Below are 24772 nucleotides of genomic sequence, written 5' to 3' on the forward strand. Positions count from 1 at the left end.
AAACCCCCCCTCCCCCTCTCTCTCTCCTCCCTCACCCTCGTTTTCTTTCCCTTCCTCCTCTCCTTCTCTGCGTAACCCCTTTTCTCTTACTCCCTCTCGTCTTTTACCTGTGGCCTCCCTCTAACTGACCTCTAACCTATTTTTTACCCCTCTACTCCACTACCTACCCCTCTCCCTCCCTACTCACTTTTCCCTCTCTCCATTTTCTCCATCCCCTCTCTCTTTTCTTACCCTCTAATATCACTCTTTCCCTTATCCCTTTATTTTATTTCCCCTTTTGCTCTCTTGCTCTCATTCTCTCCTCCTTTCTCCCTATTTTGCATTCCCTCTTTCTCCACCTCCCTCTCCTCCCCCTTCCTTTTCTCTTACTTTTTTACTCTCTTTTTTACCTCTTGCTCTCCTTCCTCTTTCCCTCTTCTCTTCTCTCTCTCCCTCTTTCTGTCTCACTCCTCTCTCTCCTCTCCTCTCCTCTCTCTCTCTCCTCTTTCTCTCTCCCCTCTCTCACTCTCTCTCATCTCCCTCTCTTTCCTCTCTCTCTCTCCCTCCCTCTCTTTGCTCTCTCTTTCTCTCTCTCTTCTCTCTCTCTCTTCCTCCTCTCCCTTTTCCTCTCCCTCTTTTTCTCTCCTCTTTTCTCCCACTCTTTCACTCTCTTCTCCCCTTTCTGCTCCTCTCTCTCTTCTCCCTCTCCTCTCTCCTCTCTCTCTCTTCTCTCTCTCTCTTTCCTCTCTCTCCTCTCCTTCTCTCTCTCTCTTCTCTCTCTCTTCTCTCTCTCCCTCTCTCTCTCTCTCTTCTCTCTCTCTCTCCTCTCCTCTCTCTTCCTCTCTCTTCTCTCTCTCTCTCTCTCTCTCTCCTCTCTCTCTCTCTCTCTCTCTCTCTCTCTCTCTCTCTCTCGTTCTCTCATTCCTCCCTCCCTCTTTTTCTCTCCCTCTTTTTCTCTCCCTCTTTTCTCCCACTCTTTCACTCCTCTCTCTGCCTCACTTTCTGTCTCGCTCCCACTCTCTCTTCTCCCCCTCTCCCTCTCTCTTGTCCCTCACACTCTCTCTCTCTCTCTCTCTCTCTCGTTACCTCTCTTGCTCATTCTCTTCTTCCTCTCTCTCTTCTCTCCCTCTCCCTCTCTTGTCCCTCACTCTTTTTCCTCACTTGCTCTCTCTCTCTCTCTTGTTACCTCTCTCGCTCACTTTTTCCTCTCTCTCTTCTCCCTCTCTCCCTCGCTCTCTTCTTTCTCACTCTCTTGCGGCCTCTCTTCTCCGTCGCTTTCTTCTTTCTCACTCAATTTCTCTCGTTCCCTCTTTCGCTTCTCTCCTTCTCCCTCCGTTTCTGTCTCTCCCGCTCTCTTCTCCCTCTCTTCTTTCTCTCTCTCTCACGTTCCCTCTCTCTCTCTTCTTCTCCCTCTCTCCCTCGCTCTCCTCTTCTTTGCTCTCTCTCTCTCTCATTCCCTCTCTCTGTTCTTCCTCTTGCTCTCTCTGTTCTTCCCCTCACTCTCTCTCCCTTTCTCTCTCCTTCTTTTTACCCCTTCCTCTTTCTCCCCATGTTTCTCTCTCTGCCCCTTCTCTTTCTCTTCCAGCGTCTGTTGTTCGAGGCTGCAGAGGGGGGCAGGACGGACCGCTTGCGCACCCTGGTGGACAGATGTCAGGATCTCGGCGTCAGTTTGACCGAACAACTCGATCTAGTGATGCACCAAAAACGAAAAGGAAAACCATGACCTCACCCCCCCGAAAACTACCCCGAAAACTACCCCCAAATTTGCCCCTCCCCTCTCCTCTCACCCCAGAAAGACACAGACACAAACGTATCCAATCCAACCAATCACGACGAGGTAAGCGCCCAAATCCGGAACCGGAAGTCGCTCCAAGAAACCAAGACGCCGGCTTGGAAATTCAAATATTCCGTAAGTATGGTGTCTTGAGTGCTGCTGCTGCCTTTTGTTTTATCGTTTATCCCTGTTTATTTTACACCCCTTTCCTTGCAATTTCTATTTAAATAATTTGTGTTTTAACTCCCAAAACAGCATTCATGTTCATTTTTATTAAGGATCTATTTTCATGAAGGAGAAGGAAAATATTGCTAAGTGATTCTGTTTTTCCAAAAGTATGAAAAAAGATAGTCATAAATTTGAGCACTTTGGCCAGAGCACGGCTGTGGCCTGCTGTTAAATTTCTGTGTTCGGTGAAAAAGACTTGAAAACTGTGACTGACAATTTGAGAAGAAAAAATTAACGAGATGTGCAAAATTTGTCGTATTTTTATTTGTCAAAATTGAAAATCTCCGTGATTTAAGAGTATTATATTATCAGGAGGAGAGTGGAGTCTGATGGTTCATTTTTGTATATTTTCAATTTAAATGTTAATAAATTATTTTGTAAAGAAAGAAAATGGCGTCTTGTCGTTTTTTACTTTATTTTTCTTTCCATGTGACACAAAAAATACACAAAAAGCTAGTTTAGCTACACAACTTCAAAAATCTCTTATTACGGGACAAATGAGCCCTTATGATTTACTGAAATATTCTGGAAAGATTTTTTTGTGTAGCGATTTATAAATTTCAACTTTTATTCCACACCTTTTAGAATAAATACTTTACTTTTAACAATTAGTTTTTTTTACACATGCTTTTGATATTTTGACTGGTTAAAAAAAATTAAAATTAAATAGCCATCCATCTACCTTCTAAGACTAAGCAAAGACTCACAGACTTCCCACTCCACAGATAGCCGAGGTGAAGGATAGATCTGTCTAATGCCATACTGCAGAACATTCCTAGCAAATTAAAATCTCCATAGAGACAAGCAGAAAAGTTGTGTGGTGCAACTTTTAATACACAAATGAAAATGACACTAAATACAAAATCTTCAATATGAAACTGTTTAGGCACAAATATTTCAACGATTTCAAGTCAAATTTGCAGATTTTACAGTGAAACGTTACCAAATTTAATTTATTTGATTTTGAGTTTAAAGAGGATGGTCCTGGTGAGAATTCCAGCAGTGAGGAAGAGAGTGATGAAGAGCAGGAGAGAGAGCACCCAAAAGGAATCCTGCGTTTCACCTGAAAACACAAAAGACAGGTGAGGTTTCCAGAAGTTTAATATTAAAGATGCAAGATGTAACATTCTATAGACCAATCATATTTAATTCAGATGTGGGGTAGCTAAAATTATTGGGAAAAATGACAATTTCTGTTAATACAGTGAAAAATTGAAATTATCAGTTTCAACATATGTGAATTTTTTTTTTGGGTATTTCACAACAAAGTACAGTGTAATCCATAGGGAAAACTATCTCTTGTCTTCATCTGAGAGTACGACATTATCACATTTAGAATCAGAATCATAGTCATCAATAAAATGAACACTGTAACTTTTCTAGTATAGAGGGTCCACCACATGTTTGTCTCCATGGAGATACTGCTGCTTTGCCTGGAATGTACCACAGTAATAATAATAATAAGTCTTTATTTATAAAGCACTTTTAAAAACAAGGTTTACAAAGTGCTGCACAAGCTGCAAAGAGCAATACAAAAAGCATTAAGAAAGCATTCAGTGTCAGACAATGAAGCAATCAATTCAACTAATTATAATAAATAAGTAAATGAAGTAGAATAAAAAATAAATTAGGAATAAAATCAAGCTAGAACCAGTTAAAAGAAGGCTAACCAATAAAAACTGATTTAAAATTTAAAAGATGATACTGATGGTGCGAGCCTTATCTCCTCAGGCAGGTCATTCCAAAGCCGAGGCGCCAGGATGGAAAAGGCTCCATCACCTTCCTAAACTTTGGAACAGACACAGAGACCTGGCAGAGAATCTGCGGCTGCGGGAGGCTCGTACTGGTTTAAAAGTTCTAAAATGTAATTTGGTGCAAGTCCTAAACGAAATTCGATTCTAAAACATACAGGCAGAGTGAAGGGACGTAAAACCGGGTCATGTCTTGATGTTAAACCCAGTGAGAAGCCGAACTGCTGCTTCTGAACCAGTCTGAGGCGGGAGAAGGATTTGGAGTCGAGGCCGGAGAGAAGGGAGGTGCAATAGTCTAGACGAGAGAAGATGAGCGGTGGATGACTTTTTCCAGCTCAGGGCAGGAGAGGATATGTTTTGATTTTACTAATTGTGTGGAGGTAGAGAAAACAGGATTGGGTGACTTTTTTGATATGAAGGTGGAAGCTGAGGTGAGAGTCAAAAATGACATATGAATGCATGTTTTGTCAAGGTATTTCTTAGCAATAAAACACAGAATAAATATGTTTAATGGCATACTGTGTAACAATCCAGCATTTCTATGGAGACAAGCAGGAAGCTGAACCTCAATCAGAGATACTTGAAATAATATGTACAAAAGTAGCAGCCCAAGAAATAAAAAAAAAATATATTTAAAGTAACATCTGATTTATAATTTGAAGTAATGTAATCGGATAAACCATAAAATAATTCTCAAAAGTTAGACAATCAAAATAATATCTGAAAGAGCGGTGCAAGAATCATAAATGTCTAAATCCAACTACTTTAAAATTCTAAATTGTAAAAATATTTTTAAATGGACCCCATGCAGATTAGCTGGCCCTCAGGTTTGGTCGGTGTAATTCAGAATAAATGAGCAGATAAACAGATACATGTAGTTCTACTCACAAGACTCCTGTGTGTTATAGTTTGACAATTGATGGAAAGGTTCTGGATTTTTCTGTGAAATCTCAGAGAATCCTCTGTGGAAATAAAAACAGGAAAAGTGAACTAAAAATAATGTACATTGCAAAAGCTGATGTGTATCTTTAAATATTACAACATTCCAGTAAATTTCATATGTAGTTTCATCCGTTAAATTGAAATTTCCCCTTGATTCTTTTTTTTTTTTTTTTTTTTTGCTGTCTTTTACAAACTATTTAAATCAGATTGAATTAAATATTATTAACTTGAGTAAACATATTTGTTTTTGTGAATAGATTTGATTGTAATCTCCATAAAAGTGACTCACAGCGACGGCAGCTTGGACAGTTTAGAAATGCGTCCAACCACAAAAAGAGGATTGTTCAGCAGAATTCTGAAATAAAAAATAAATAAATAAATACATTTCAATTTTTAAAAAAATAATACAGATTTTATTTTTATTTTTTTTTAATAATTGGACATAAATTATTGTCTACTTCAGTTAGATCAAATTAATATTTTCTGGTATTTTTCTGACATTTAGAAGCATCATCTTTTTTGCATCACTATAAAAAATAAATATGTTGTTCTATTAAAAATATTCCAGCACAGACTTTTCCTGAATCAGTAGAAATTGGCTTTAAAAATGTGTGATTTTTAAAAAGTTACTTCAATATATTGACTGTCTCTTGTAACAACAAAACACAATGTTAAAAGAAAGAAGGAAAATACATTAGTGAATAAGTATATAAAAATATATAAGGTACAAACTAATCTAAAAAATCACTTAACTTAAATTTTTCATTATTTTAAAACCTAAATTTGACATTGCGAGTTAGCATAATAATAATAAGTAATCTTTTGTTCTTTATAAAATTTTTGTTTTTGTTTTTGTTTAGTCATTTTTTTCCAGACTAAGAAGAAGTCTCACTATATGTGGTCCTACTATGAATGGACAAATGATTCCCTTACAGTTTCTTCAGTGATGGATTTCCTCTCAGAGCATTTTCAGGGATAAAATTAATCCAGTTGTTCTGGAGATTTCTGTAAAATAGAAAGAAGATGAAGTATCGAAAAGTTCAATGTTCATTTGGTGTCTCATTATCTCAAATGTGTGTCAAATTCTCACAGTCGTTGGAGGGACGTCAGGAGCTGGAACGCCGAGGGAAAGCTGTGCAGTCTGTTAAAGCTCAAGTCTCTGGAAAATCAAATTGATTTATTTATGTCTGTACTGTACAAGAGGTCAAATTAGATTTAAAAATGACTAAGACTGGTTCAGTCCTGGTTCAGTCCCAGTTTACTGCTGGTTTAGTCCTGGTTTAGACTTGGTTCAGCCCTGGTTTGGTCCTTGTTTTGTCCCTATTCAAGTCCAGGTTTAGTCCTTGTGCAGTCCTGGTTTATTCCTGGTTTAGTCCTGGTTCAGTCATGGTATGGTCAGTTCCGGTTCAATTCTGGTGTAGTCCTGGTTTAGTACTGGTTTAGACAAGGCTTTGTCCGGGTTCAGTTCTGGTTTAGTCCTGGTTAAACCTGGTTTAATCCCGGTTTAGTCTAGGTTTAGTCCTGGTTTAATCCCGGTTTAGTCTAGGTTTAGTCCTGCTTTAGTCCTGGTTTAATCCCGGTTTAGTCTAGGTTTAGTCTAGGTTTAGTCCTGGTTTAATCCTGGTTTAGTCTTTTCTTAGACCCAGTTTCATCACGGTTTAGTCCTAGTTTAGTCCTGGTTTAGTCCTGGTTCTCCCTGTGTGGCCCGACGTAGACTACACACCGGAGGCATTACAGCTCAAACACATTTGTTTAATTACCAGCTCTTAGACTTCTGTGTAAAGGAGGTTTTTGGGATTAAGAGCCGGGATCCGGATTGGACCTGGACCAGGATCTGAGACTTGGATCTGTCTGCGGTTTGTTTGGTCACAAACTGAAGCTGTTAACCAAATGTTTCTGCTGTGACAATTAAACGGAAGAGATAAGACTCAACTAGGTTTAAACCAGAACTAAACCAGAACTAAACCAGGACTAAACCAGAACTAAACCAGGACTAAACCAAGATTGAACCAGGCCTAAGACAGGTCCAAACCAGAACTAAACCAGGTCTAAATCGAGACTAAACCGGAACTAAACCAGGACTAAACCAAGATTGAACCTTGACTGAACCATGACTGAACCATGACTGAACCAGGACTAAACCAGGACTGAACCAGGACTGAAACAGGGCTAAACAAGACAACAGCAGAACTAAACTAGGTCTAAACCAGAACTGAACCAGGACTAAACCAGGAATAAACCAGGTCTAAACCAGAATTAAACCAGGACTAGACCAGAACTAAACTGGGACTAAACCAGGACTAGAACAAGACAGAACCACGACGAAACCAGGACTAAACCATGTCTAACCCTAGACTAAAGCAGGACCGAACCTGGTCTGAATCAGGCCTAAACCAGGACTAAACTAGGACTGAACCAAGACTGAACTAGATTTAAACCAGGTCTAAACCAGGTCTAAACCACGCCTAAACTAGGACTAAAGACTTACAGTGTCTGCAGTTGGTGAAGTCCATAGAAGCAGGTGGGACTGAGTGAGTGGATCTGATTGTGCTGGAGTTGTCTGAAAAACATATATACAAGATATTGTCATTCAGATTGGAAATTAAAGTACATTTGACAGGTTTTATAATTTTTATTTATAATATTTTTTTTTTTTACTTAATTTGGTGGAATAAAACCTGTTGTTTTAGGTTTACAATAAATCAAGAAGCAGTTTGTGAACAAAAGTTGTAACCAGTTACTTGGCCTGGTTGGGTCAGCAGCTTGTGCCTATGACAGGTTGGATTTTACTAAAACACGCTTGAGATCATTATATTTAAGAATTAGCTAAAAATTTTATAATTCTTTTCCCAGTTTGGCAATATTTTAAGTTTCAAATTTTACTTCCTGTTTAGAAATCGTTAGTCTGGCTGGCATCACGTACTGCCTCCACTCAATTTCATTTTTCTCCAGTGACTAGGTCAGAAATTGGAATACACTAGACAGTTTGCAAAAAAAAACCTGAAGTTGTAGACTGCGCACCGGTCAATCAGTGAAGAGCTGTGAGGCTATGACATCAAACTCAAGTGTCTGTCTGGGTCCCTTTTGTGGTACAACACAACAGTAAACAAAGGGGTCGAGATGGATGTAGATGAACACATACTTTCTGTGTTGGCAACGATTCTCAAGATCGAGGATTTAAAGAGAATGTTTGGTGAATTTTATCAAGGGGAAAGATGTTATTGCCCTTCTTTCTACAGGATTTGGTGCATTACATAAGTCACGACCAAACAGCAGCGATTGGTTAAATAAAAAAAGTACCCGCCTACCGTTGAACGAATGAATCCTAATACTACGAGGTCAGACGGTTTCCACAAAGTGAAACTGGCTGATGAATCGGGCTAGGAAATTGTGGCATCATACTAGGGATTTCCATAACGGTTACCTAGCAACCATATTGTACAGTTGGCCAAAACTCCTCTAATGTACACAGAGATTATTATTTGACAAATAAAAATATAGAAAACAACTTTGTTTAGTTTAAAATATTGGAAAAAATTAGCTTCTTGTGTGTAAATTGTGTCAAACTTTTGGACAGAATTCTCCCAGTGTGATGTTATAAAAATGGACCACTCTAAAATAAAACGCTCAACATACAGTAATTTTCAACATATTTTCCAACTTTTTTTTTTTTATTTTGTAAATTGCTTCTTGATTAGTGTTAAACTATAATTTATATTTACAACAGGTTTGATCTCACCACATTAAGTAAAAATAAGAGAATCGCCCAAACCTGTCATACACACTTTAAGATGATAGATAGAGGATACATGTACTTCTGTGGAACATTCTATGCATATGAATAAACCCCCTCATGGACCAGCAAGTATGGACTGCTCCTCCAGAAAAGTTCCACACTGGAGCTTTACTCCATTCTAATGTTTATGTTCATATAAATCCTCACAGCAGCAGCAGCTCCGTGAGTCTGTGGAAGCTCCGTGGAGACAAGACCTTGAGCCGGTTCATGCCCAGAGACAGAGCTTGCAGCCTGGGCACGTGAGCCAGAGCGCCCCCCGGTGTCTGCTCCAGATGGTTGTCCTCCAGACGCAGCAGACGCAGAGAAGAGAGACCCCTGAAGGAGAGCGAGGGCACAGCGGAGAGACGGTTTGCATCTAAGCAACTGAGAAGAGAGACAATAAGATGGAGGACAGGTCAGAATTATGGTGGAATTTGTTGTTTAGATTTGTTGACCTGGTTTATGGTTAATTTAATTACTAGGCCAACTAAAGAAATTATTGGTGGACTAAAGACATGTCCAGTCAAATGATTAGTAGAGAAGACAGGGCGCGGCAAAAGCTCCCAAAACTATTACATATCTACATCTGCAAGTTCATGCAAAAACTATTTATGCAGAAAAGGAGACTATGAAATCTATTTTATTTATATAGAGACAGACTGTCGTAAGTTTAATCTGCCTTTTTTAACAAAAAATACCAAATCAACCAGGATATGAACCATAACTAGAACTAAAACGGATCTAAACAATTACCAGGACTAAACCAGGACTTAACCAGGGCTAAACCAGAACTGAACCAAGACTAAAACAGGACTTAACCAGGACTAAACCAGAACTGAACTAGAACTGAACCAGAACTGAACCAGGACTTAACCAGGACTAAACCAGAACTGAACCAGAACTGAACCAAGACAGAACCAGGACTAAAGTGGGACTAAACCAGAACTGAACCAAGACAGAACCAGGACTAAAGTGGGACTAAAACAGGACTAAACCAAGACTAAACTAGATCAAAGCCAAGATTAGATCAGATCTAAACCAGGACCAAACCACGACTAAATCAGAACTGAACCAGAACTGAACCAAGACTGAACCAGGACTAAAAGAGGTCTAAAACAGTGCTAAACCAGAACTGGACCAGAACTGAACCAAGACTGAATCAGGACTAAACCACACCTAAGCCAGGACTAAATCAGATCTAAACCAGGACTAAACCAAGATTGAACCAGGACTTAAACAGTACTAAACCAGGACTAAACCAGAACTGAGCCAAAACTGAACCAGGACTAAACAGGACTAAACCAGAACTAAAACAAGACTAAACCAGGACTAAATCAGATCTAAGCCAGAACTAAATCAGATCCAAACCAGGATTAAACCAGAACCGAGCCAAAACTGAACGAGGACTAAACCAGGACTAAAATAGAACTAAACCAGAACTAAACCAGGACAAATCAGTTCTAGTAGACTAGTAGACTCATTTTCATCCTCTTATTCGGGGCCGGGTGGGTCACAGGGGTAGCAGTCTAAATAGGGACTCCCAGACTTCCATCACCCCAGACACTTCCTTCAGCTCCTCCAGTGGGACCCCAATGCATTCCCAACCCAGCCCAGAGACAAAGTCCCTCTCGGGCAGGGGTGATGAATTATTTTTTTCCATGGGGCCACATGAAAAACAGAAACTCTTGTGGAGGGCCAGACCAAAATTCTTAACTCAATTCTGCATAATATGAACTGTATTTCTTTATATAAATATATTTTTTAAAAAGCCGTAAATAGCATTGTTTTTAAGAGCAAATGTTATGACTAAACAATGAAAAAGTGAGGCTGCCTTACAAAAAACACCTCTAAAATAAAAGCAATGCAGCTTCAGTCCATGCATGAGGTCAAATGATAAAATATGTTTATTTTGTAATTCCAAATGATCTTAAAGGGGCTGGTCAGAGTCAACCAAAGAGTCGTATGTGGCCCTAGAGTTGTACAATGCCCAGGTCTGCTCCAGGGAGTCCCAAGAAAGACCCAGGACATGCTATTGTTTTCCCCACCAACCTCTCCCACAAGCAACACGCACACATCACATTCAGACAAGGCAAAGCGGGTGAAGTGAACACAAGTGTAGGACACAAGCACAGACTCACAGAGACTGCAGATTCTTCAGTTCATTCAGAGCTTCAGAGGGAACTGTTTTCAGTCCAGTGTCATGGAGAGTCCTGAGGAGGAAATACACTTTAAAGTACACCATAAATATATACTATATATATTTATATACTTACTGTATATGTTACTATTTGTCTTGTTTTGTTTAGTGTCTTTATTATTAAAGGAAAAAACAAACATGGGAGCGTAGTACCTTATGTACTTTCCATTGGACACTATAATGGTGCTAAATTGCCACCACTGAAATTTCACTTAATTGTGATGAAGCTTGTGGCTGTATTGTGTTTAATGTTACTGAGCGACTGGCATCACATCATTTCTCTTGTGGAAAAAAAAAACACTGGTGAAAGTCTAATTACACTTGCCTGGAAAAATCCAGACCCATCGCTGAACCAGCAGCTGATATAGATCTGTATAACAAATACAGAGAGATATCCTCCTGGATTTCCAGCCAATAATTACTTCAGGGACATGTTTAAACTTAATCTCTCCACAATCTGCAGAGATTTTTCCATAACTGTCTGAAATAAAAAATATTTTCACCTCTTATTCAGCCTGGGCTATATATTTTAATATAGACTATCCTATCTCAAAGTCTAAAGTATTTATACATCAACATAAAATAATAACATTTAAAAAATTGGCAATTATTTTGGCTTTACTAAGAGTGATTCCTATTGAAAAGTTACCACCCCCAAAAAAATGCTGACTCTAAATATTATGTCACCTTCTTCACCATTTGCATATTTTATGTTCAACAAATGTACATACTTTAAATAGATAAACTGAAAATCTACTTTTTTTTTTTTTTTTTGGAGCTACATAAAATAATTAAAATAACTTTCTGGACATTGCACATCACCTACTACTACTCGAAACATCCTCCACTGAAAGTGAGTTAGGTTTATGCCATACTGTGGAAGATTATAACCAAAGGAACAACATTTGGAAACCATGGAAACAAGCAGGAGGAGGCTGAGGTACGAGCTTGCTCACAGTAATAATATGAAGCATTTTATACATTTAGTTTAATAAAAACATCCAAAACGAAAATAAAACTCTTGTTTTTATTCTAGTCTATTTTTTGGCAAAAGAGTTACACAGTGAGGCTTTAAAGGAAAAAGACTGATATAATATATTAGTAATATCTAGGGTGAACATTAAAAAGGTTTTGTGTAGCTCTGGTTGGTTTGAGATAAGTGCAAAGTGCGTACAGTGTAGTGAGTGTGTGGAGTCCAGAGAAGGCCTCAGAGTGGATCTGCTGCAGACGGTTTCCTGCCAAACGCCTGAACAGACAAGACAAACACACACACACACACACACAAACTATAATTAAATCATTTAAAAAATACTGAAAAAACATATTTTAACTGTCAAAAAATGCAACAACAATAAAACTGTAATCATTTATGATTACGAGATAAGACAAGAAAATCACAAGAAAACCACAGAACAGAAATGACCCAAACGTACGAGAGGTTTCACTGTAAAGATGAGCACATGAGTTTAAAATGAGCTGACTAAAGAAAATCAAGTAGTTTGTTTTTAATTTTTTCCTGACCTGTTTCAAAGTGTGTTTCTTTTTTAAAATGATCTGTCTCACAGGTTAAAATGTTGTACTTATTTTGTTCACTTAAGTGTTGTGTTTTTTTGTTTTGTTTTTTGCACCACCGATAATTGTATAGGCCCTAAGTTCAATTAATATATTTTTAAAAATATCATGTTAAATGTTTTAGTTATCAACATAAAATAATTAAATGCTTACATTATATGTTTATTAATCAGATTATTTATCTATCTAAACCCAAATCATCAAGTCAAGTGTGCTTTTCATTTTGCTGTGACTATGCATTTTTTAGCATTATACTCAGTTTTGGAAAATAACTACATATAATAAATACATGAACCAGTTTTGAGTGCATGTATTCTGGTACAGTTACTCTTTCATTTGGTGGTACTCAGAATACAGTTATATTTCTAAAATCAAAGGCTTCAAACTGCATACTAATAGTGAGAACAATAAAAATAGAAAACACTGCTCTTGTTGTGAAGCATATGTATTATTTCCATTTTTAATTAGAGACAGAAATGCATAACAAATATAAAGCTGTTTTAATCCTATGTTGTGTTTTTACTATAATATAATGCAACTCAGTGTAAAAGTATTCCAAGTATTACTCAGAACTCGGTATCAGAATGTTACATACATTTTCAAAGTTTTCTTTCCTTCACTGACTACACTTCATAAATACAGAAAGGCAACATTTATTTGCACCATTAAATAAAAACACAGATTTGTATATGAGCCACAGGGACATTTAGATCTCACTGTGAGATACAAAACTGCTACTACTCATAAGAATTTTCATGCTTTATCTTATGGTTCATTGGAAGATAAATTTTTGTAATAAAACTACACAATTTCACCATTCTTTTTCACATTTTTACTCACAGTTCTCGCAGTGAACACATCTGACCGAAAGCGCGCTCCGGCAGCTCCTTCACCACGTTCATGCTCAAATCTCTGCAATGAAAACACGAAATCAAAAACTCATAAAATACAATTAAAAACCATCAAATTCCAATTACTGAAGCATTTAACAGAAAAGGGCCACAACAAAGAGCGACGCTGTTTACCCCACACACAAAAACATTTTAATTTCGACATTGTAAAAAAACATTTGGGAACAATTTCTACAAAGCGCTTCCATATTAAAGGGAGGGATGACGAAAAGTGAAACGTATGCGTACTTGGGTTTTAAAAGGTAAAGAAAGTTGGATTTTAATTAGAGATTTTGTTTTGTTTTATTTATTTATTTTACCTCCATTTGCAAAACCGAAAGAAAATAAGCTCCTGAGTTTGCTTTGCCAGGGCCAATGACAAACAGTTTAAGGGCCATATTACGCTATTCTCTGATCTATGTTATAATGCAGTTTCCTCATCATAAACATACTTAAACATACACATATAAAATACAAAGTGTTTCATGAGGCATTACCTTAACTATACATATGGAGACGAGAATATCATGTCACCAGGCCAAAATACAGGTCATATCTGTGGAGAGGTGACCCCGCTCGCAGTGAGAATTCATGTTTATCAGGCATTAAAACATATGCAGCTGAATAAAGGCATGATACATCAGTTTAATGCCTAACTGTGAAAATTTCCGGTGAAACAATAAAATCTCTATGGAGACAAACCAATGGCGGACCCTCAACCAGAAAACTTACATAGTGCAACTCTAAGAATACTTTATTAGGGTGATGTACGAAAGATATTTGATTTAACAAAATTAAACAGTGACAAAACAAAAACTTTTTTCTTTTTTTTTGTTAGAGCTCCAAGATGAATGGCAATTAAATTTAAATTGTAATTTGAATTCACTAAATTAACAAATTACAAAGACTGCTATTTTTTAAGTACCATCATTTAAATTTCCTGTCTTATTGTGCATAAAAACTGCAAATTGATTCTTGTATTATTATTAGTTTGTCAGTTCATGTTTCAGTTTTTTGTCAATGCTCCTGGACATGTTTAAAATGTGAACTTTGAGCAAAATTCTATTAAAACAGAAATCACAAATCTACTGAAAAATTGCAATTACACATTTTTCCCAAATTGTTCAGGCCTACTTTGTCTTATGTAATTAGGTTATTTTTTTCAGACCAAGCGTGTTTTTGTTTTCTTACCTACGAGACGATACCGAATGATACGAGAACAAACTCTTGGTCTGGAAAAAGAAGCTAATAACAGAAATTATCAGAAGACCAACTGAACCTTATTGGCCTAGTTGTCTTTAATTCCTGGCTTTGTCCCAGTCGAGATCTGGCCTAGTCTTGGTTCAGTTCCTGTTTAGTCCTGGTTCACTTCTAATTTACACATTTGTTTGGTCGTGTCCAAACTACGGCTCAGGCACCAAATGCGACCATCAAATCCGTTTTTGTTGGCCCTCGTGGTTTCTGTTGAATAGCCCCAAAGAAAGTTCTACTATCATACATAAATAATTCACATATATTTGGCTGTCCTGTTTTAGTTCTAGTTCAGTCCTTTCTCGGATTTGCTGGTACCTGACTCTGTCCTGGTTTAAACCTAGTTCAGACCTGGTTTTGTCCTGTTTTCCTGGTCTTGTTCTGGTCCAGTTCAGGTTTAGTCCTTTTTTTGTCCTGATTTATTTCTAGTTTAGTCCTGGTTTAGTCTATATTTTGTACTTTTTTCGTCTGAGTAGGCCTAGTTCAGTCCTGGTTTAGTCCTAATTTAGTCCTGGTTCAGTCCTGGTTCAGTCCTATTTTAGTCCTTGGTTAATACGTGTTTAGTCCTATTTTAGACCTGGTTTAGCCCTGATTGAATCCTAGTTTAGTCCTTGGTTAATCCGGTTTTAGTCCTATTTTAGACGTAGTATAGTCCTGGTTCAGTCCTGGTTGAATCCTAGTTTAGTCCTTAATTAGTCAGGTTTTAGTCCTATTTTAGTCCTTCTTTTGTACTTGTTTTGTCTGGTTAAGACTAATTCAGTCCTGGTATAGTCCTGATTTAGTTCTGGTTTAGTCCTGGATCAGTTCTGGTTCAATCCGAGTTTAGTCTTTGGTTAATCCTATTTTAGATATATTATAGTCCTGATTTAGTCCTGGTTGAATCCTAGTTGAATCCTATTTTAGTCCTTGGTTTATTTTAGTTCTTATTTTGTACTTGTTTTGTCTGGGTAGGCCTAATTCAGTCCTGGCTTAGTCCTGATTTAGTCCCGGTTTAGTCCTGGTTTAGTCCTGGTTTAGTCCTGGATCAATCCTAGTTTAGTCCTGGGTAAATCCGGTTTTAGTCCTATTTTAGATGTATTATAGTCCTGGTTTAGTCCTGGTCCAGTTCTAGTTGAATCCTTGTTTAGTCCTTAATTAATCTGGTTTTAGTCCTATTTAAGTCGTAGTATAGTCCTGGTTTAGTCCTGGTTCAATACTCGTGTATTCCTTGGTTAGTCGGGTTTTAGTCCTATTTTAGATGTAGTACAGGCCTAGTTCAGTCCTGGTTGAATCTTAGTTTAGTCCTAAATTAGTCTGGTTCTAGTATCTATTTTGTTGTAGTATAATCCTGGTTTAGTCCTAGTTCAATTCTGGTTTAGTCCTGGTTTAATCCTGGTTTAGTACTCACAGAATAGTGGTAAACTGGCTCAGATTAGCAGGCACCTTGCTGAGCCCTCTCTCCACACAGTTCACGGTTAGATCCTTCTCGTCTTTAGTATCACACCTGCACATGTCGGGGCAGAGGCCGGTCCAGGGGGCGCTACAGACCCGGGGCCAGAGAGGGACCAGAACCAAGACCAAGACCATCTTAGAGGGACCCATACCTGCGAAGCTGTACAGATGGAGTGAGGGAGGGAGAAGGGAGAGAGCAATATGACCTGAAAGAGGAGAGGAGAGGGAGGGGAGAGTGCTGCCATCCGGTGGTATGCAATCAGGACTACGGTTTAATCATTTTTGTACATTTCCAGTAAAGCTCCAGATTGTAACATCACACCTGATAGAATTTTCTGTTCATGTTAAAAGAGCAGTATCAGATTTTTGCAGGTGAAAACAATATGGCATTAACATTTTCTAACTCAAAGAGAAGAAAACAGTACAATGCCAAGATACAGGTCAGATCTGTGTACTGAATTAAAGGTAAAAGGAGCTGTTAACTTGGAAACTACATCTTCATGACATCACAAGGTGGAACTGAGCATTTTGAGCTTTGGAGATGTGAACAGACTAATAAAGTTAGATTGAATGAAACAGAACACAACTCTCACACAACAACAGGTATGTTTTTGAGGAGGTTCATGACTAAAAGCTCACAGGAGTCCGTTTTGTGTTATATAGGACCTTTAATCGTTCCTTTTGTATTTGAGCAAAATGTGTCTTACTCCAGATACTCCAGCTCTTGAGGTCAAAATAAGTTCACTGTGTACTGTGTGCACCAGAGAATCCTGGAGGGTGTGTTATTCAGCATAGGGTCATGATGTTTGTGTAATCGTTCAATCAAAGGATCCATCGCAAAGGAGGAATTCAATTCTGTCAACAGGATAAAAGTTTTTTGATCGAAACATTTCGCAGCTCATCCAAGCTGCTTCTTCAGTTCTGAAGATCAAAAAACGTTTGTCCAGTTGACAGAGCTGAATTTCTCCTTTGCTTTAGGGTCATGGCAAAATTCCACTCTGGTTTCTGAAAGTTATCAATAGGACTTAAGGTATAAGGTTATTTGGACTTTTTAAAGTATCGGGGGGTTGTGGGTGATTTTTAAATTTTATTTTATAAATATATATATATATATATTTTTTTTTTTCATCCTTAAATTGTTCCAAAAATCTCTGCAAAATACTTCCATTACACACTCATCATGGTGAATATTAATAAGAATGTTTTCTCCACAGAAATATACCTGGAGTTGTGTTTTGTTGAGTTGTTTGAGTAATTCTTAATTATGAGTCTGTCTACATCTCCAAAGCTCAAAATGCTGTATTCCACCTTGTGATGTCACATAGTGGTAGTTTTCAACAGCTCCTTTTACATTCAGTAGAGATGAGATCTAAATGATTCTAGTGAAGGTCTATGGAGTTTAAAAACACAATGGAGCACTTCCTGTTGAGTGTTTTCTGCCTGAGAGAAGAACTCCATTGTGTGATTGTGTATAATGTGGTGTTAGAGCTTTTGTTCAATAACCTTGCAGAAGTTAGAAAACACCAAAAAGTCCATTTTGTACAATAGTCCCTCTTTAATGTGTGTCTGTGTACACTGGTGTGTGAATGGGCGAATGGTTCCTTGATGTCATGAGGTCTGAGTGTCTTGGCAGTGGAAAAACGCTGTATAAAAATGTGACATTACCATTTATGTGGCCATAAGTTATAGACCCTGTACCAGGAAAGTTGCTTAGTGCACCTTGTGTACCAATGGAGGGCTTGAAGTGGAAATGAACACTAAATCAACTTTTCTTTGCCACAAAACCAAACTGGGTATGTGGTGTTTTAATAGTATATATTGTTGCTAGACCTTTTTGATACAATTAGAGCAAACTAGGCAAATTTGCAGCTTTATGGTCAAAAATGAGCTGCCTCCAGTGGCCTCTGCAATTTAAGTTGGTGGTGACATCACACAGGACTGCCCTGATTACAGCCAGATGTTTCTGAGCCCTCCTAGATCCCGCCCCTCCTTCCCCCTCATCACTCTCCTGTCTCTTCCAGACCCCGTCCCTGTCTCATTAGACACACTGGATGTGAGGACTACATTGTTGATGCTTCATAGACAAAAAAAACATTCACTTCATTATCTGCGTTTGTACCGCTCAAAAATATCTTACTGAATGAATGAAATACATTCATACTGTGAGCGAGGTCGCCACTGCACAGATATGGCCTGTATCTCAAACTTAGCTGGGAATGAAAAGACCTATAACAAAATAGGTGATGCCATGATTTTGATTCACATGTTTTTTTTATAGTTGAAAAGAGCTATGAAACAGTTTAGAACCCTACAACTCACAGAGATCAGGCCCCAGGATCCTGAGGAGGGGGTACTGTCATGTCCTGTTTGCTTCCCTTTTATTTTGAAATCCCTTACCTTGTTTCTGTTGCAGATTTACTTCCGCCCTCTTGTGTTTCCACCTTTGATTATTGCCCTGTCCTAATGTGCTGTACCTGTGTTTGATTAACTCCCCTTTTTAGTCTGTGTGTTCCCTTACTCATTTGCTAGATTCTCTCTGTATGTGGATGTATACTGTGCTTTTTGTGGCTTACCTGGATTTATTAAATCTTCTTAATCTTCTTCCTTACTCTGGGTCTATTTTGGAGCCATTCATTGTACAAACCTGATAAAAAGAAGTCTACAATTTTCATTTTTATTGATGTTCTCATCAAATTTGACATGTGAGAGGTCAACATTGTTTCCAATTGAAGTATAGGGTATTTCAGTCCCCAGCTACCTACTGCAGCTTTCTATACCTTAATTTCACCCCCCAAAAATTAGGCGAGGATGAGAAAAATATATTTTTATGTGTGTTCCAAAGTGTATAAATACCTATCAGGCATATTTACAGTAATTCTGACACCCGTGGATAAAATTATAGGTCAAAACCATAAACTTGGGTATATGCAACAGAGGGTTCAATAATGGCCATCATTTTAATTTGGAGAGGTCAGAGCAAAAGCAATTACACACAAATGGCCTTGAATTGTAAGGAGTAGGGTTAAAACAGACAAGGACAATGACAAAAGTTATTAAGTTATTAATTTCATGGCTTTAAACTGCTTTTCTCTAAGTTCAGTAGAACTACAAACATGGCTGCCCCGGACTACAAATCATTGCTAGCATAAACAGACCATACTTCCCTTCAACTCAACAACTGAACATTTTGTACAGTTTATATGACAGTTATAACCATTAAAACTTTATGAAACCTTTACAAATGAGCGCAGCTTTTAACCATACACCGATTTTCTTAGACATTTGGTTTGCTAGTTTACCTTGCGTCGCATCGGAATGTCCCTGCAATGTAGTGCCGAATTCTGCATCCTCATTTAACTTACTTCTGTCAAGGCATTTCTTTTAATACATTTCAGGACGTATTATAAACAACGCAAAAGTTGTGTTCTTATAAGTATAATCCTGCTATTTATCCTAGTACAGTCTTCATTTTAAAGACTAAAGGTCATTTTAAAGTTAGAAAACTCAAAAATCTGTAGAAAGAACGCCTTTTTTAACGAGAACAAAGAGTGTCAAAACAATAACAATATGCATATTAGATGGTTATATTTTTAGATTGTTGTTTCTGTCTTAGAGGTCTATAAATATATGGTAATTTTCGAACTTTTTGTCGTTTTAAGCTTTAAATTGCATACATCTGAACAGGGGTCCAGAATTGACCATAACACCGCCCTGATAGACTGACAGTCGGGGCTTGGCTTTGGTTTGGAGTGTGCCTTTCTCCGTTTCCTTCTCGACAAATGGACTTTTCTGTGGATCGGTCATATGACGTGAACACGGGGGAAGAGGAAACACGCCTCTTCGGGACAACACGCCGCATTTTTAACCGCAAAAGTCCGAACAAAATGAGTAACGTGACGGGGGAAAGTTAGTGGACGCGCGCTTGGACACGATGGTTACGTCCTCTCGCCAAACCCGAAGTGAAACTACTCAAAAATTGATAAGTTCCGCTTTTTACTGTATAATACTATAGCTTAATGTTGTGCAATTTTGCTAATATGAAATCATGTGTTGTAATTGTAGTAGAGTTTGTGGAGGATTTATGCCGCTGTCTGCAACGCGTCTGGTGTGATCTAACATGGATTAATTGACTTAAATGCGCATTACAAAATAGTTTTTTCGCTTTACAACCAAAACTGAACATTGACAATGGCTGACAAAGACAAAGAAGAGCTGGTGGAAAAGTTAAGGAAGCTTTTGGTGCGATTAAAAACTCCCAAAGATGAAGATCAGATGCCCACGTTAATTCAGATTATACAGGACCTCAACTTTCTGGCGCACACGGAATATGGTAAGTGATTTTTTGTCAATTTTGTCCATTGTAATTGCTTTACATACAGTTTAATATATGGGTCAGTTGTATTATAACTGTATGATTCATTTATTACATAACATTATATTTGTGTTGTAAATAAATAAACACAAATGTAAATTTTCCTCCCAGTCTTTCGACTTTCACTTCTAAAGTAAAAATGATCAAAACCCAGATACTAATCTATACTAAAACTAGTGCCAAAACCAGATACTTATTTATTGATGAGGGGGGAAAAAATCACATTATTAGCCCAAAATTGGACCTTTACTGAATAGTTTTGTATTTTCTTGGTTTTGGTTTTTTGGAATTTGAAAAAGCACATTTTAGATTTTAGATCAAGTTTGTCAACATCAGTCATATTAATTTGTAATGTAGTCACTGTAAAAACTTGTACATAATAACTGTAATATTTGTATGGACTGTAGGACATATCATGTATTTGAAATGGTGACATTGTGACTAGTCTTATAATGTAATTGGAAAGAGATTTTGTATTTTTAGTGTGCTCACCTGCCCAAGGACTGTAGTGGGAAAGTATCAGTAGTTAAATCTGGGTTTGTGATATTCATGAATTTGCTTTATGATCACTGACTAATAAAGAATAAACTAAACTGAAATGGTAACTACTAAGTACTAAGCCTATAATGAAACTGCTATAAATTATTTATTAGATAACTTTGCATTAGTGTTTTATTATAACTATTCAGCTATTATAGACCTGGTGACGCTGAACTTGTGTAAACTACTGTGTTGAAAAGAAAATGGAAAACTTTGTTCATTTTGGTCTGCTAAAGTTATTACTGTGAAATATTTGATCAAGTGAAGTTAATTAAAAGTGTGTTTTGTCATATGACTGCACTAAAGAATCTAATTTGTGGAATGAATACTCAAGAAATACACTTAAAATGTTGTGGTGAGAAAAACAATAAAAAGAAACACCATCTGAAACCAATACAAGTCTAAAAGAGGATGTAGAAAAAGTTATAGTGTGTTTTTTTATTTTTAACCAGAAAAATACAATTGAAAATTTCAGAGTGTCTTTTACAGGGGAATTCAGTAAAATTCTGCAAAAATATTTAGTAGTTTTCTTTTTCCTGACAAAATTGCAACTGTGATAGACTTTTAAAATCAAGATTTGGTTTAAACAGTATAAACAGGAACATTAACATTGAAGTTGGAAATCCCCACTTCAAACTATAACACAAGAAGCAGCTTTTCAGAACATGTTTGTGGAGGTCTGAAAATCAAGGTTAGCAGCTTTTACACAGAATAAGACCCCATGGAGAGACATGGGAAAAACATCTGATACACAGGGACATTTCAGAACATGTTTGTAGAGGTCTAAACTACAGGGTTAGCAGCTTTTACACAGAATAAGGACATTCTTTTTCAAACATGCATTATAAGTCTGCAGAAGGGAGCTGTACCATATCTCTATTCCCATGTGAATATAACATGTGATTGTTGAGTCCAGCTGCAGTGGCATTCTCACATTGGTTTGCTATAGGCCAAACACAGCCCTGTACTTATGTTTACGTCAGTCTGTGTTTTAAAAGAACAGAATGAAACTAACTTTATTAGTCAGACCCTTTGACCCCAAACAGTAAATTATGAGATAACTTCACCTAAACCTCACATGATGGTGATTCAGCAAATGTGTTTTTACCTCAGTCATTCATCGTACACTAACACAGACTGACACCTTCTGAATATTCATGAAGAGGAAACAACACCTTCCTTAGTCTTGGTTTAGTCCTGGTTTAGTCCTATTTTTTAAAGTTTTTCAGTGCTTGTATTAATAATTTTCATATTTGTCTTGTAGCAGCGGAGCTGTTTGCAGAGTTAGATGTCCATGGTCCTCTGATGATTGTGGTTTCATCCAACATCAGCAGTAAAACAGTGCAGCAGGTACCAGATTTTAGACCGGGTATAGTCCTGGTTCCAATCCATCCTGGTTTATTGGTGGTTTAGCCCTGGTTTAGTCCTCTCTAGACTTGTGAGAGTGGGAGTTTTCAGAAAAAGAGATGTATCATCATTCAACTTTGTTCACTGATGGAAATATGTTTTTATTTTCTTTATGTCAAAAAATGCTCTCCTCTCTCCCTCTATTTATAGATCTCTATTCTCAATTTCTTTTCAACCCCACCTTCTCCTCTGTTTCTCTCTCTCTCTCTCTCTCTCTGTAGACATTTTCACATGTTCAGTCATGTTCACTGTGTCTCGTGATTCAATCTCCGTGACACATTAAAAAGTCATAAGCTCAGCAATAATAACACGTTTATGACTTATACAACCTCCTCTGCTCCATCTGACCCTCTCCTCTGCTCCTCTGACTCTCTCCTCTGCTCCTCTGACCCTCTCCTCTGCTCCTCTGACTCTCTCCTCTACTCCATCCTCTGCTCCGTTTACCCCTCTCCCCTGCTTCTCTGCTTCTCCTCTTCATCCTCTGCTCCATCTGGCCTTCTAATTTGTTTACAGTTACTAGTTTGGAGAAATAGAAAAAAAAAAAGTCTTTATTTGACTGACGAAGGAACACAACAGTTTTAGAAGGTCTTATGAAGTCTCTAAACTGGATCATCCTCTTGTCTCAAATACTGTGACATGTTGTACTAGGGCTGAGTATCGTTCATTCTTCCTTATATATGCTGTATTAAAACTGAGAACCACATTTTCTTTTTTTTTATCTTTATTTCCTGGTTTGTGATAAAATGCTTTATAGTTAGATGCAGCCAGTGTGCACTCATTTGAATCCTGCTTTTACTTTATAAAATTCATTTCATTCATTCAGTAATTTATTTATATAATTTGCTTAATCTAATTGTAAATGCAGTACTTGTCAGAAAAATAGTGCATCTCTAGTTGCAGTAATTTTTCTATCTTATCTGTAATGAGAATACATTGTGTCTGTTTTGTTTCAGTTGGGGTGGTCACTGTTGTCTCGTCTGATTGAAATCCGCCCCAGAACTTTGTCCGAGCTCACGGCTCCTCTGCAGGCTGCAAGGGACTGGGAGGTGCTGGGGGTGCACCAGTGAGTACACTAAACATGGCTGACACTTTGCAGCTGATGTCATCAATATTCCCTCGGGGTTTGATGCTATCTGGAGGCCCTGATCTGTCTGTACTGGAGAAAGACACATTTTTCTTTATTACATGAAAAAATGAGGTACAGGCCCTTTAATATTTTATATTTTCTGGTGTATTTCAGGCACATTTTAAAGGTCCTCTCTCAGTATGCTGCAGACGCAAAAGTGACCATGGTCACTCTGCGGGCTCTGGCTCTGCTGCTCAGATCAGGTACAACTCATTAACAGTCCACTATTAACTTTTCAGGGGGAGGGTATGATGTATCCTTCTTGTCTCCATGGAGATGTTACTTGCTTTACACATTGCTGCTCAAATCTGTGAAGAGGCAATCCCTCTCACAGTAAGGATGTATGTTTTTTAGCACTATAAACACCTGTAATTGAAATTTATTGATAGTTTAATGCCATATATTGGAATATGTCATACAAAACCATGGAGACAAGCAGTGGCAGATCTCCTGTCAGAAAAGTTACATAGTGCATCTCAAAAAAAACCTTTATAAACAAATCTAATGTTCTACCCACATCAGTTAATTTCATACTGTCGTCTTCTTCTAAAGCGGTTTGTGTGATGGTTAAAACCTTTAATAATGGTTATTGATGAGACACAGTGTTCAGTGTATTCTACTAATGACATACAGGTCAGCTGTAAAATACGCTGCAAGAGAGACACTATTGCAAAAGCAATAGGCCCTAATAATAAAGTAATAATATTTTTAGCAAAAACAATATATATCTGTTAACATGGGCACAGCATATTATATGTTTTTTGAAAGTTCTCAACCTTTCCCACAATGACAGGTGCATCCACACCATCTCGTCGGGGTTACCCTCTGATTTCCCACTGACTTTCATTCATTTTAGCAGCAATGAATATGGCCCAGGTCTTGGGCGTGGGTTACTGGGATACTGCTGTTTATGCCAGGGGTGCCCAGGAGGACAAAGCTGCACTATGTCTTCTCGCATTCGCCCATGCGCTCACTGTGGCCTATGCTCTCATTTTAGCAAAAGCAGTAGGCCCTACACCCAATTGGCTCTTGGGCCTAATTACAACACAGCACTGTGTTTTCCAGAAAAATCAACAGCCCTATTTCAGTCTTCTCTCACACGGTACTGCTTTGTGTTTTTCACATGTTTCAGAGGTGATGCGTTTGCTAGTCCTGGAAGAGGAGGAGGATGTGTTTGACCTTGTGATGACCGCTATGAAGATGTTTAAAGAGAGTGAGGAAGTACAGGTGCAGGGCTGCTGTGCTCTGTCCTCTTTGCTGGACACAGGTACAAGACCACTGCTGTTTACTGAATGGGTTTTCATTTAGAGGCACATATAGCATCCTATAGAGGCGAAGGACCATAGACTTTAGTGATTCCTTCAGTTTGACTGACCACCTCCACAAAGGAAAGTTCTCATTAACAAGCTAAATAAATGTCTAGTTACACAGCCAGCTGTAGCTACAATGGTTGTGAGAGGCTTCAACAAGCTCGTAAAACACATTAAAAGTGTAAGGCTATTACTGATGATAAATCAGTTTTCTCTGAACAAAATGA

General features: G+C 37.8%; 3 protein-coding genes across 6 annotated transcripts in view; 2 read left to right on the forward strand and 1 right to left on the reverse strand.

The window, feature by feature from the left end:
• LOC110168305 (zinc finger C3H1 domain-containing protein) overlaps positions 1–2372 on the forward strand; it is a 32145-nt gene extending 29773 nt beyond the window's left edge. For 2 of the 3 annotated variants that reach the window (XM_055155310.1, XM_055155311.1), the window contains exon 38: positions 1565–2372. In XM_055155310.1, the coding sequence (XP_055011285.1) occupies positions 1565–1702 (138 nt within the window). In that variant the 3' untranslated portion in view covers positions 1703–2372. The remainder of the gene's footprint in view (positions 1–1564) is intronic. The other variant, XM_055155312.1, reaches the window with a different exon arrangement.
• A 562-nt stretch (positions 2373–2934) lies between these two features.
• On the reverse strand, positions 2935–19376 carry LOC110168311 (leucine-rich repeat-containing G-protein coupled receptor 5-like). Its single transcript, XM_055155400.1, has 13 exons — positions 19090–19376; positions 18364–18434; positions 15747–15950; positions 13059–13130; positions 11821–11892; positions 10588–10659; positions 8618–8833; positions 7163–7234; positions 5765–5833; positions 5608–5679; positions 4964–5029; positions 4621–4694; positions 2935–3044 (listed from the first exon to the last, which is right to left on the reverse strand). Exons 3-13 carry the CDS (start codon positions 15938–15940, stop codon positions 2935–2937), a joined length of 1089 nt encoding a protein of 362 aa, XP_055011375.1. The 5' UTR covers positions 15941–15950; positions 18364–18434; positions 19090–19376.
• A 145-nt stretch (positions 19377–19521) lies between these two features.
• lrrk2 (leucine-rich repeat kinase 2) overlaps positions 19522–24772 on the forward strand; it is a 50347-nt gene continuing 45096 nt past the window's right edge. For both annotated transcript variants that reach the window (XM_055155307.1, XM_055155308.1), the window contains exons 1-5: positions 19522–20120; positions 21967–22052; positions 23063–23172; positions 23350–23438; positions 24368–24502. In XM_055155307.1, the coding sequence (XP_055011282.1) occupies positions 19979–20120; positions 21967–22052; positions 23063–23172; positions 23350–23438; positions 24368–24502 (562 nt within the window). In that variant the 5' untranslated portion in view covers positions 19522–19978. The remainder of the gene's footprint in view (positions 20121–21966; positions 22053–23062; positions 23173–23349; positions 23439–24367; positions 24503–24772) is intronic.

This window comes from Boleophthalmus pectinirostris, unplaced genomic scaffold, assembly GCF_026225935.1.
Source record: "Boleophthalmus pectinirostris isolate CB_2022bp ecotype Guang Dong unplaced genomic scaffold, ASM2622593v1 HiC_scaffold_2, whole genome shotgun sequence".
In the NCBI taxonomy this organism is placed as follows: domain Eukaryota; kingdom Metazoa; phylum Chordata; class Actinopteri; order Gobiiformes; family Gobiidae; genus Boleophthalmus; species Boleophthalmus pectinirostris.

Bases quoted from the DNA above. Each gene is read 5' to 3' on its own strand.
- LOC110168311 (XM_055155400.1), bottom strand. From the start codon at position 15,940: ATGGGTCCCTCTAAGATGGTCTTGGTCTTGGTTCTGGTCCCTCTCTGG. The intron at 13,131-15,746 runs GTGAGTACTAAA...TTTTCATTGCAG, and splicing joins AGCCAGTTTACCACTATTCT to AGATTTGAGCATGAACGTGG. The intron at 5,030-5,607 runs GTAAGGGAATCA...TTTTTATTTCAG, and splicing joins AATCCATCACTGAAGAAACT to AATTCTGCTGAACAATCCTC.